This window comes from Panthera onca, chromosome D1 (assembly GCF_046562875.1).
Source record: "Panthera onca isolate mPanOnc1 chromosome D1, mPanOnc1 haplotype 2, whole genome shotgun sequence".
Classification (NCBI taxonomy): Eukaryota; Metazoa; Chordata; class Mammalia; order Carnivora; family Felidae; genus Panthera; species Panthera onca.
The window spans coordinates 58,195,425-58,208,751 of record NC_138348.1 but is presented as its reverse complement, the minus strand read 5'-3'; the positions used below and the strand labels follow the sequence as shown (position 1 = coordinate 58,208,751).

The following is a 13,327-nucleotide window of genomic DNA, read 5'->3' as shown; positions in this document are numbered from 1 at the left end:
CAAAGTTATACATTCTCTCCTTAGGAATTGAAGTGTTCTGCTGCAGGCTAAGGGCCAGACCCAGGGCCCAAAAGCTTCTCTTGAGCTCTAATAATTTAATCTTTGAGGAGTGCATTGCCCGTTTTTACCTCTTATTAAATGAGAGGGAAGGAAGATGAATAAGCCTGGCCTTAGCTCAGCTCTGTCCAACCAGTTGATTTAAGACACCAGAAAAGGTAGAGAGGGAGCCTGCCACGCTTATTAACAAGACATTAAGGAAGCATTTACTCACAAAGTGTGTAAATATTTTTCTTAGGAAGAATAAAAATACTGATAATACATAGAACAATGTGCACATTCAGTCTTGGCACTTTTTCTTCATCCAATTTAACCGATCTCTAAACTGGTTGTGACCTCTGCTTATGTCTCTTTTTCCTATAGAACGATCTTCTTCAGAAAGCTACAGTGGGTAACAATCACGTGTAAAGATGCATTTTCTATATCATCTTTGGAGCAAAATCTATTCAACAGCAGCTTTCCCTAGAATCTCCCTGACCCAAAAAAACATACCTGCTTTGTCACTAACTCACAAGAATTTATAAGCAACTATGTTCACTTCTAAAAACCAGGCTGAATACCACTCTTTTGGTTGATGGAGGAAAAGGCTGGCTGAGAAAGATTTAAGTCCCTAAGGAGTTCTTGATTTTTTCAAAGAAAAATGAAGGGCTGGCATGGTTTTAACCCTTGGTGGTTAAAATGATGACTATTCCAATCAAAATATATCACTTCCCAAGATTCCATATTCACATTAGTCACATTATGGGGTTTCCCCTATCTGGGTATGTGTTCAGGGGACAGAGGCATATTTTAATTCTGAAAAATTTTAGAAGAAAAAAGCTATTAAAACAAAAAGCTTCCTATATCATTTGGGTGTCCTCCTCGTTAGCAAATTGTGTGTGTGTGTAACTTAAAAAGACTATTTAGATCCTAGGAAACTACAGTGTCAACAGGGCATAAAGCACTGGACCTCAAGTTCCTTATTAGAAAAAAAAAGGGGAAGCAGGTGGGTGAGTTTGATCTGAGTTATTTCCATGCCCTTTCCAGCTACAGCATTTTATGATTATAATCCAGCCTTCAGTTTTTCTTTCCTTCCTCTCCTGTTGGCTTTCCATCTCAATGAAAAGCCAGGCAGGAAAAAGGAAAGGAATCCAAAGTTGCTGCCAGCTCTGGTGAGAGGTCTGGTTGGGAGAGAGGTTAGGAGATCAGTAAGGTGGGATGTGGGCCTCCTCTGACCATGTCAATGATCCACACCCTGCCTCATTTCCTGGAGCTTATGTAAAAGCAGCTCCTGAAGAGAAATTATTGTCCTGTATCACTGGAGGAGAAAATTCATTCTCCTCTGATAAAATTACTTAGGAAATGGAAAGCAGTGTTGCAATCAAATTGAGAAATACTGATGGGGGTGTCTAAAATGTTCAGTGCAGCCTGCCAGGTGCTGGACAGTATCTCAAATGACTCCATCCAAGATCATCACTATGAAGAAGTGGCCTTTCACACGAGCATGAACAAACTCTCCAGCCACATATACCTTCAAATACATTCCATTAGAGGCTGAGCTTCTTAGGAGCAGGGACTGTCCTTTCCATCCTTGTATCTCCATGACCCAGCACAGGGTTGGCACAAGTTCGAACGAAGCTCAGGAATGTCTGAATGGAACAGAAAGAATGAACGGCACAGCCTTCGGTCATCAGCTTCACCAGTCAAGCACAGTGGCGGTTTCCCACCTTAGTTTGTCACTTTGTAATCAGACAGCAATTAATTAAGCAGCTTTAATCCTTAAGGGCATTTTTTTCTTTTAGGAAAAATGAGAAAAAAAAAACAAAAACAGAAGGCATTCATCACCAGTTCTTCCTCTAGACAAAAGTCTAAAAATTAAATTAAAAAAATAAATGAAGCCACTTACAAAGGGTTTTCCTGGGAAGCTTCAGCCAAGGCGAATTAACCTTTTAAAAAGAGGCAATTATACGAAAGGGGCCAAGGGCTGGATGCTTAATCGCCTGATTTGACACCAACCCAACAGGCCCAGATGACTTCTTCCAGCAGATACAATCAACGGGTCATGAGCATGTTCCCCAAGTGTCTCTCCCACTCTATGGAAAAGGGCTGAGCTCCCCCTTCCCAGGGCACCGCATTTCTTGGACTTCCCATCAGAATGACCTTGATCCTCCAACCTCTCAGAACTTCCCCTTTAATAAAAAACACAGAATGCATATACACAAAGAACAGAGTTAGTAGGGCATGGGAAATTTTTAGGGTGAATCAGATTCCAATGATTCATGAGAAATGTTTGTTTTGTGAAATGGTATTTCTCTCATTCTAGCCTACAAACCCTCCCATCGCTCTATTTTCCTTTTCTTGTCTTTCTCCGTCTCCAAATAATTCACATTGACAACTCCATTTGTGACAAACTTCACAAGCAAGCAAGCGAGCAACAGGACACAGAATTCTTTCAGAAGCAAAAAGTGTTCAGGTTTTAGTTAAGTAAGGGAAGCATTTTAAAATACAGATAATACCTTAGTGGTTTTTTCCTCCTCCAAAGCCGAGCAGATCAGAGGTGAAGCCTTGTCGCTCCTTACCCTAAACCACTTTGCCTCTGTGTGAAGGGCTACTGCTCAGCTGGAAGTTTGGAAAACAACAATTGTTGATACCATTCCAGGCACAACAGTAGGTGCAAAGGGGAAAGTCAGTAAGTTGGATCCAGCGTCTGGAATGTTCACTTAACAGGAAGTAGCTTTTCACTCTGCACCTGAAACTAAAATTTGTTGCTACTGCTATGCAATTTCTTAAAATGAAAGTAGTACTTTGGGGGAAATATTTAAAATATATATCTTTTTCTATTAAAAATATTTATCTTTTTTCCAAAAACAAAAATCAGTTCCAACCAAAATGTTTTTCAAATTACTGGAGATATAGAAAAAGGTGGCAAGTGGAAAAATAAGTGTCTTTGCTACTACCGAGACTAGCCTTCCGATATTATGTACTCCGAACCAAGGGGAACTGTGTGAAATGGCAGGAACTGATAATTTCTCTAAGGGCATTAAGTCACCCTCCTCTTACTCCGCAGACCAGCACCAGCACCAGCTCTTCTGTCTTGGGTACCAACCCTCCAGCAGCCTTTGGAGACATATGTTGCTGGCAGGGCCTAGAACTGAAGTGGTGTGAATATAAAGTAATGAGATTGGTGCATGTTTAAACATACATTTGCATGTGTGCACGCACACAGACACACAGAACACATACATTCGAGTGACACTCCCACCAACGTAGTCACTGAGGAGCCTCCACATATCTCCATGATGACCAGAATGCTTAAGACATCTCTGGAACGTCTCTCTGGGAACTGTTTAGGAGCAGAAGAAAATAGCTGCTTTATGGCTGTACCTCATCTATGACTCCAAACCCTCTTGACCTACCTTCTCTTCCAGAGGCTTCAAATAGCCTCTGACTAGTTTCAAACTTAAAATTCTCCCTTCTATAACCACAAAAGATTAAAGATTTGTCCAGAGAAGAAGGGGCAAATCTCCCGGGAGGAATCAAAAGAAGGTGATGTAGTAAATCCCTAGTAATCAGTGAGTCACCATTCCAAATCTTAGCTTCTGCCTCAGTAAGAGGAGGAGGTTGGAATAGATGACCTTTAAGATCCCTTCCAATTCTAACATTTTAGGAGTCTATATTTCTAGACGTTTCTAGACTTTGAGGAGAGTTCCAGAAATGTTTTTGCCAATGGCAACATCATTAGAAAACTATGTGGTATCTTGCTGGGCCACTCAAGGGAGACAACATACACTGGGATATAGAAGCTCTAAAGCCTTTGTTAAAATGCCAGTCACATGACTTTATAGTAACAGCTCATACATGCACAGGGAACGCCAGCCCATCTGAGATTCCCTAAAATCATATCTTAATCCCTATTCTCAATGAGCCCAGATGGGCAGAAGCACCAAGCACCACCAGGGATGCAAAAGACACATGGTGTCAGCTGCTAAGGAAAATAAACCCCAAAGGTCCATGGGACTGAATTTACCAGCTGCATCCAGCTAGATACCTTGTTTCCATAGTATGGAGTTTCAGCATTGCTCTTACCTGACTTCTGGGCAATTGTTTTGGATTTTAGATCAACATTGCAGATAACTCTTGGACACGTAGAGAGTAGTAAGGAAGCTCAACTGTACTTTGTCTCACGGGGTGTATTTTGTCTCCCCCGCCCCACCCCCAAGAAAACAAAAAGGTAAACTGTGCCGGGAGAAGGGAAGATAACTGCATAATATGTGTTTGTACTTCCCGTCAATCTCAATGATCTGCCTATGGATTTTGCACAATCAGTATTCACATGCCCAGCCAGCTTCCCTAGGCTCCTTGGGTCACAATCCATTACAGCAACCTGTCAGTGTGGAAAATCTATGGGATTTCTTGTCGGGAGACCCAACAGTCAGTCTGGGATGTTCCAACTAGTAAATGAGAGAATCTGAACACGTGCCCTGCAGCTCCATCATCTAAAATGGGGCTCACACCGCTTACACGTTAGCACTCCTGAGAAGACCAAATCCAACAGTGACTCAATGTGGTCTGTCAACTATATAGCATTATTCAAACGTTACTTTTTAAACAGGGAAGGTAAATTAACTTTTGTAGAAGGGAAAAACTCAACCAATTTCAGTAGGTACATTTACTTGTGGCATGGATAAGGAGAAGGGGGAACATAATCATTCTGGAATCTGCCAAAATGCAGATCCACTTCTACGACACAGATGGAAGTAATGTTTATCTGCAAGGCTGATTTAAAATAACACCCTGTTGAAAGAAGTCAGGAGGTCTGTCGGTTTAAGAAGGTATCCCCCCTCATTCCTCTACCATTTGTAACTCTGGCCACTGTGCTCCTGAATCTCATTCCAAGTGGGTGCTGCCCGATTTGGCCCAGGAGCCCTCAGGGACAGGTCACTTTGGGGTGAGGAGTGCTTCTGGCCTCGGTCGCAGGGAGGCAGAGACACAGTTCCCTTGGACATGGACTACGAAGGCCCCGGAACCTCCCAGAACTGTATCAGACAGTGTTTTGCCATTGAAAGAAACCCAAAGTGAGAACACTCAGCTCTTCAGGATAAATGATCAAGCCCAAAGACCTCTTAAAAATAGGTAACACTGTTCATTAGGTGCTACTTGGCCCCGGCCACGTTGCTGGACCGTAAGAGATACTGATCCACGGTTCCTTTTCGCCGACTCACAGTCCGCCTCTCGTTGTCAAACATGCGCTGCAGCTGCAGAGCCAGCCGCCGGTCCTCTTCCTCTTGCTGCAGTTTCTGCTCCATCTCCCGCAGCACCGGCTCTGCCGGGGCCAGGACCACCTCACCACCGCTCTGTCGCAGTTTCTTAAGGGAGCCATTTTGTTCCAAGTGCTTGGTCTTACAGTGTCTTTTCCGGCCCCGACGCAAGGAAGGAAGAGGCTCCTCAGCTCGGCTGTCTGCCAGCACACCATTAGGCAGATCAAAATGATTCGCTGTCTTCAGCTGCTTCTTTGTTTTGAGGACCCCACCCAGAACACTATTTTTGGGTAGCGCTGAATGAGCTGCCGAGATTTTCATGGTTGCGCTTACACAGGTTTTGTCTAACTTGGCATCTGGGGTTGGCCCCGGCCCTTCACTCTGCTCCGTCTCCAAAGTACCACTGGCTCCCACTCTAAGTTCTGAGGAACAGCAGGTTTCCAACGGGATCTCAGAGCTCCTTTTACTATCGCTGCCCTGTTCCACTTTTGTTTGGCTAACGGAGGGGAAAAAATCAAGGTCAGTGAGGGTGGGTCCTACACACTCAGAGAGTACTTGCCCACTGGCCAGTCTTGTATTTAAAGCCTGAGGTGGCTTCTCCTTGTTAGAATGGATAACTTCAGCGACCAGTGAGTCTTCCCCTGTTTCTGGAGCCAGGGAGGTGAGGGTGGCTTTCGAAAGGGTCTTTTTGATCTGCCGCTCCTGAAAGATCTGTTCCCACTTCTTGAGGATCCTTGGACTAGCCTCATAAGAAGTCTGCTTCTGCAGGCTTCTGTTTAGGTTGCGGGGTGTTGATTTGATGATGAGGGGACTTAGCACTCGGCCATCAGGGAGTCTCTTGGGAGGAGTACATGGTGAGCAGACAATGGGCTTGAAATGGTTTAGTTCTTCGGAGATGCTGTCATTGCTCTCAGGACTGATGGAGCGCTCGGGCTTATGCAGGGAAGTCAAGGATGAGAGGGAGCTGAAGGGTAGACGCTTCTCGACGGTTAAGTCAGGGGCTGAGAGGCAGCGGTTGTTCTGAGTGGACAAGAGGACACCAATGATGGGGTTGGAGGCTGGGGTTATAGCTGTGACCTAAAAGAAGTTAAAAAGATTATACATACATGCGTATATATTTTTTTCTTCATAACTCTTTTATGATGGTAGAAGGGCAGTGGGGGAAGGGTAAGAAAAGGGATGGAGGGTGATGTGAGCCTAAGAAATGGGGAAAATCCCTAACCTAGAATATGCACCATTTGCAGAAACTCCTACACACTTGAAACAATTAATAAAATTGAAAACCTACAGGGGAAAAAAAACCTCATCTAGAACTTTTAAAAAAGTTTTTCTACTGGCCCTCATTCTACCCTTCTGGCTACTAATTCAATGCAAACTCTCTTCCTTTCCATCTATTCGCAAACTTCTCCAACATAATTAGTATACCCAGGACCCATTCTGCCTCTGCTTGTCTGGAATAGTTTCTGGGGTACCTGGCTGGCTCAAGAGCACGTGACTCTTGATCTCAGGGTCATGAGTTCAAGCCCCACATTGGATGTGAAGCCTACTCAAATAGCGTGTGCAATAGTTTCTGTCGTGGCCATGTGGGGAGCTACAGGATGGAAGTAGAGAGCTCCAGAAGCCTGTGTCTGAGATGTACCTTGGTTTTGCTGGTTGGGGCTGCTCTGAGTCTGCTCTTCGCTCTGTCCTGAGCTGTGTCACTGCAGCTCTGACTCCTTTCCACCTTGGAATTTAGGTTCCTAAATAAATAAATAAAAGACAGATAGTCAAAAGTAGCCCATATGCTAACTAAGGAAAAAAGAATAACAATCTCTTCTGTGCCCTCAAAGCCATCTACCAAGAAAGACAATTCCCTTGGCAAGCTACAGATAGGAAATGAATTGATTTATTAACAGAACACATTCTAAGAACAAATCCTGTCAAAAGAGAAAGAGCTCTCCAGAGAGGACATTCAGTGTAAGCCTTGGTTTCCAAACTAGATCCTGCTTAAATATGAAAGACCAATCAATGGCTGTTCTGCTCGAGCTTAGAGAGATGTAGGGATACTTCGCCTTCTTTAATAGGGTGGATAGAGTATTAAAATCACCTTTATGAACAATAAATTTTTTCCTTTTATTAGGCCCAACCCTCTCCTCAAGCAATCTAAGTCAGCCAAGAAACAAATATTTAAGTACTTACAAAATACATAGCACTGCACTAAATTTTTATGCGGGGAGTCAAAATTAAATGTAGTCTCTTCCTTAATTTATTACATTTGAGCTTCCAAAGGCCTAAATCGGTTATTCAAGAGATTTCATGAACACGTGATTTTTTTTGTCTGACGCATGCAAAATTATGACTTTACAACCCAATCCAAAACCCAGAGTACCTGTATTATAACATGAATCTTATTGTGTAAGGATTATATGCAGGTGACTGTCACCTATCCCACTGACAAGGGGGAACTATAAGTAGGAGTTTTTGATTATCTTATTACTCACCTTTGTTTCCTGATCTCCAATTTGTGCCTAATACATGTCCGGTGAGAATGATGCCTTTAAAAACATGTGCAGCTGTTATTTTCCCTGTGCTACAACTCTATTCAACAAGCAATTATCATACTTACTATATGCCAGTCACTGAGGAGCACATGTGGGCACTGGGAATACTGAGAAGAATGAGACACAATCTAGGGTCTTCAAGGACTCAGAGTCCAGTGGGGCAGGCAAATAAATCAAACAATACAGTGAAGTGGTACCCAAAAAAGTATGCCTCGAGGGAGTTATTAATTACCTGGATGGAGTGAGGACAGGGTGGAAAGCCTCCCTATGGCACATGTAGTCTGAAGGATAAATAAGAATTTGCCAGAAGTCAAGGTGGATACATAGCCATGTAGACGATCCCAAACAGAAATTATTTCCTCGAATGATTCTATTTAGCTTTGGAATGAAATACATCATCACAGCTACTCTTTTGTAGCAAAAGATTTACTCTTTAAGTTTCACTGTGCCAGGATTAACTCAGAAAACTTACAAAGGAAGTAATAAGGTGCATTCCCCCAGTGCCTTTCCTCTCCCTATGTCTCTAGCAAAGGCTTCTTTTTTAATATTTATTTATTTTTGAGAGAGAGAGCGAGAGCGAGTGAGCGCAAGCTGGGTAGGGGCAGAGAGAGGGAAAAAGAGAATCCTAAGCAGGCTCCACACTGTCAGTCCACAGTCCAAAGTGAGGCTCGACCCCACAAACCACAAGATCATGATCTGAGCCAAAATTGAGAGTCGGCTGCTTAACAGACTGAACCTCCTAAGCGCCCCTACCCACAGTGGCCTCTATTCCAGCATTTCTGTGCTATTCCATTCAAAACCCTCTAATCCTATGTCTCATGGCCACATCACCTTGCTATATGGTTCCAGTCTGCAGAACTAATCTATGCTACCGTATTAATAGGAGAAAGTGGTGGCCAACCTGCATCTCATGCCTGCACTTTACCAAGAAAATTCAACACTGAACCTAAGCAAATAATGTGAGAGTTGTACCTTCTAGTGGGAAATGTATTTTGGAACAGGTAGGAAACTTAGACATCACCCTATAAAGGCAGCTGCTTAGAAATCAGCGTGTTTTGTATTTTGCCTGGCATCATATTGAAATTCACTTGCATTCCCAGAACTCACACAAACTGTCAGTGGTGTAAGCCACCCAGAAGTAAAATGGATGACAGATTAAAATGCTGGGGTGAACAACATATACTTTGGGTCAGGAGGAATGAACATAGGGCTGAAAGAGAAGGCATTATTATTTCAAATACATGACTTGTTTGGCATCATTCCACTGGAGAAACAGTAGACACTTAGAGACAAAGATGTTCTGCTCAACATAAGAAAGAACTTTGTAACCTTCAATACAGCAGTTCATTAATAGCTGCCTTGGTATTCAAACTGAGGCTGTACCTATATTTAGGGGTCCAAATACTCCATAATTAAGAATTAGTTTAATATAATTTTTAAAAACATGCTATGAATCCATATTGTCAGCAGTAGCAGAGTCAAATTTAAAGACACTGGCTACATGCCCAAATTATCAGATCTACAAATGACAGGTACCTATTGCTGGGGGGAACCTCTTCATATGCCCCCTAAATTCCATTTTGGTGAAAGAAAAGGCCCAGGGAGGAAACCCATACCTGGGGCACTCAAGCACAACAAGGACACCCAAAGTAGTTTCTGACTATCTAAAACCTTTTTGGTAAACCTCAGTATAGCTGAAACTGTCACTGTCTGTCTCTTCCGTTCCCTTAGCCTTCTGACTTTACTGAGTACCAACTCGGTGCAAGGCATGAAAGACAGATTGATGAAAGATAATCTTGACCCACAGGCGCATCCAGTCACTGAAGTCCACCCTACCATATCACAAAAGTGCTATAAGAGCAGTAATTCTATAGTTAATCTCTGTTTCCTTCTTAGAGTTTATAGCTATAGCCCTTACATTTAGGTATCTGATTCAATTTGATTTATTTGGTGTAAGATTGGGGTCCAATTTCATTTTTTAGTATATGGATATCTAATTGTTGTCCCAACACCATACGTGAAGAAACTATGCTTTTTCCCCATAGAATAGCCTCGGTACCTTTACTGAAAATCAACTGACCATAAATATATGGGTTTATTTCTGGATTCCCAATTCTGTTCCACCGATTGACATATCTACTTCTATTTCAGTACCACACTCTCCACTTATTTGTATCTTCAATGTCTCTCATCAACGTCTTAATGTTTTCAGTATATAGATCTTTCACCTCTTTGATTAAATTTATTCCTAAGTATTTTATTTATTTATTTTTTGATGCTATGGTGAATGAGGCTATTTTATTTCTTTTTCAGATATTCCACTATTAGTGTGTAGAAACACAAGTGATTTCTGTATGCTAATTTTGTATCCAGCAACATTACTAAATTCACTGATTAGCTCTATAGTTTGTGTGTGTGTGTGTGTGTGTGTGTGTGTGGTCTTTAGGATTTTCTACATATAAGTTCATATCGTCTGCAAACAAAGACAATTATACTTCTTGCTTTCCAATTCAGATGCCTTGTTTTCTTCTTTTTCTTGCCTGACTGCTCTGGCTAGGACTCCAAGTACTATGTTGAATAGGAGTGCTGAGAGTGGGCACCCTTGTCTTGTTCCTGACCTTAGAGGAAAATCCTTCAATCTTTTTCACCATTGAGTATGTTGTTAGCTGTGGGCTTGTCTTATATAGCCTCTATTATGTTAAAGTATATTCCTTCTGGGGTGCCTGGGTGGCTCAGTCGGTTAAGCGTCCGACTTCGGCTCAGGTCACGATCTCGCAGTAAGTGAGTTCGAGCCCCGCGTCGGGCTCTGTGCTGACTGCTCAGAGCCTGGAGCCTGTTTTGGATTCTGTGTTTCCCTCTCTCTCTCTGACCCTCCCCCGTTCATGCTCTGTCTCTCTCTGTCTCAAAAATAAATAAACGTTAAAAAAAAAATTTAAAGTATATTCCTTCTGTACCAAATTTGTTGAGAGCTTTTATCATAAAAGGATGTTGTATTTTGTCAAATGCTTTTTCTGCACCTATTGAAATAATATGATTTTTACCTTTCTTTCAATTAATGTAGTGTATCACATTTATTGTTTTGCCTATGTTGAACCATCCTTGTACCCCAGAGATAAATTCCACTTAATCATGGTTATGAGCCTTTCCATGTGCTACTGAATTCAGTTCACAAATGTGTTGGTGAGATTTTTTGCATTGATATTCACAATCTGGGATATAAACCTGTAATTTTCTTTCCTGGTAGTGTCCTTGTCTGGCTTTGGCATCACGGTAAAGCTGGCTTCATAAAACGATTTTGGGAGTGTTTCCACCTCTACAATCTTTTGGAAAAGTTTGAGAAGGATTAGCATTAATTCTTCTCTAAACGTTTGGGAGAATTCACCAGGCAAACCATCTGGTCCTGAGCTTTTCTTTGTTGGGAGGTATTTTATTACTGATTGAATCTCCTTATTTTTTATTGATCTGTTCAGATTTTCTATTTCTTCATAATTCAATTTTGGTGGGTTGTATCCATCTAGGAATTTATCCATTTCTTTTCTAGGTTATCCAACTTGTTGGCATATAATTGTTCGTAGTAGTCTCTTGTGATCCTTTGTATTTCTGTGATATCAGTTGTGGTATCTCCTCTTGCAGTTCCAATTTATTTCTTTGAGACTTCTTTTTTTTCTTAGTTAGCCTAGCTAAAGGTTTTCAATTTTATCTTTAAGAAAAAAAAAACCCACCAACTCTTTGGTTCATTGATCTTTTCTATTGTTTTTCTGGTCTCCATTTATTTCTGCTCTAATCTTTGTTATTTCCTTCCTTCTGCAAACTTGGGCTTCTTCTAGTTCCTTGAGGTGTAAAGTTAGGTTGTTTATTTGAGCTCTTTCTTTTTTCGTAAAAAAGGTTGTTTTTTATGAAAGGGTGTTTACTAAAAGGGTGTTTATTGCTGTATACTCCCTTTTAGAATGGATTTGCTGTATCGGACAAGTTTTGGTATGTCATGCTTCCATTTTCACTTGTTTAAAGATATTTTTTATTTCACTTCTTCTTTGATCCACTGGTTGTTCAGGTGCATGTTGTTCAATTTTGTCATATTTGTGAATTTTTCAGTTTTCCTCCTGTTATTGATTTCTAATTTTATACCACTGTGGTCAGAAAAGACATCTGGAATGATTCCAATCTTCTTAAATTTTCTAAGGCTTGTTTTGTGACCCATATTATCTATCCTGGAGAATGTTCCATGTGCACTTGAGAAGAATATGTATTTTGCTGCTGTTGGATGGAATGTTCTGTGTGTGCCTGTTAGTTTTATGTTGGTCTAAAGTATAGTTTAACTCCAACATTTCCTTATTAATTTCTTGTCTGAATGATCTAGGCACTGTTGAAAGTAGGTACTAGAGTCCTCCACACTATTATTATATTGTTGTCTATTTCTCCCTTCAGATCTGTATTTCCTTAATATATTTAGGTGCTCCCAAGTTGGGTGCATTTATGACTGTTGTATCCTCTTGATGAATTGACCCTTTATCATCATATAATGACCTTCTTTGTCTCTTGTTACCATTTTGGCTTAAAGTCTACTTTGTGTGACATAAGAATAACTACTCTGTCTTTTGGTTTTCATTTGCATGCAGTATCTTTTCCATCCCTTCAATTTGGGCCTATATGTCTTTAAAGCTGAAGTGTGTCTCCTGAATGCAGCATATAGCTGGGTCTTGTATCCATCTAGCCTCTCTATGCCTTTTTTTTTTTTTTTTTAATTTTTATTTTTTGAGAGAGAGCATGAGTAAAAAAATTTTTATTTTTTGAGGGGAGGGGCAAAGGTAGAGGGAGGGACAGAATCATAAGCAGGCTCCATGCCCAGTGCAGAGCTTGACACACGGGGCTCAATCTCAAAACCATGAGATTATGACCTGAGTCAAAATCAAGAGTTGGATGCTTCACTGACTGAGCCATCCAGGTGCCCCTATATGACTTTTGATTGGAGAATTTAACCCATTTACATTTAGAGTAATTACTGATAGATAGGGAGTGATTAATGCCATCTTAGTTGTTGTTTGTAGCTGTTTCATACTTCCCTTGATCCCTCCTCCCTCTCTTTCAGCATTCCTTTGTGAATTAATGATTTTCCATAGTACTATTGCTTTGCTTCCTTTCCCTTTTTTTTTCATGACTCTACTGTTGGCTTTTGCTTTGTGCTTTACCATGAGACTTACATAAAATATTTTATAGATATAACACTCTATTTTACACCAGTAACACTTTAACTTCCATCACATACAAAAGATTTACCCCTTTACTTTTTTGATGTCACAAGACACTTCATATGTATTCATTAACAAATTATTTTATAGTTATTTTTAATACTCTTGTCCTTTAAACTTTATACTAGAGTTAAGTGGTTAATGTACCACCATGTTACAGTAGTAGAGAATTCTAATATGACTATACATTTACCTTTACCAGTATGTTGTGTATTTTCATATTTTCATGTTACTAGTTAGCATTATT

At 40.9% G+C, this 13,327-nt stretch overlaps 1 protein-coding gene across 2 annotated transcripts in view; it reads right to left on the bottom strand.

Moving 5' to 3' along the window:
• Positions 1-270: 270 nt before the first annotated feature.
• Positions 271-13,327, bottom strand: part of RNF169 (ring finger protein 169) — a 106,099-nt gene continuing 93,042 nt past the window's right edge. Inside the window, exons 5-7 of one of the 2 annotated variants that reach the window (XR_009602172.3) lie at positions 6,934-7,033; positions 2,553-6,371; positions 271-2,225 (exon numbers count right to left, since the gene is read on the bottom strand). Coding sequence is in view for 1 of the 2 variants with exons in the window: in XM_060605633.3 (XP_060461616.1) it covers positions 5,190-6,371; positions 6,934-7,033 (1,282 nt within the window). In the remaining variant the exon portion in view is untranslated. Of the gene's footprint in view, positions 6,372-6,933; positions 7,034-13,327 lie in introns of both variants that reach the window. The other variant, XM_060605633.3, reaches the window with a different exon arrangement.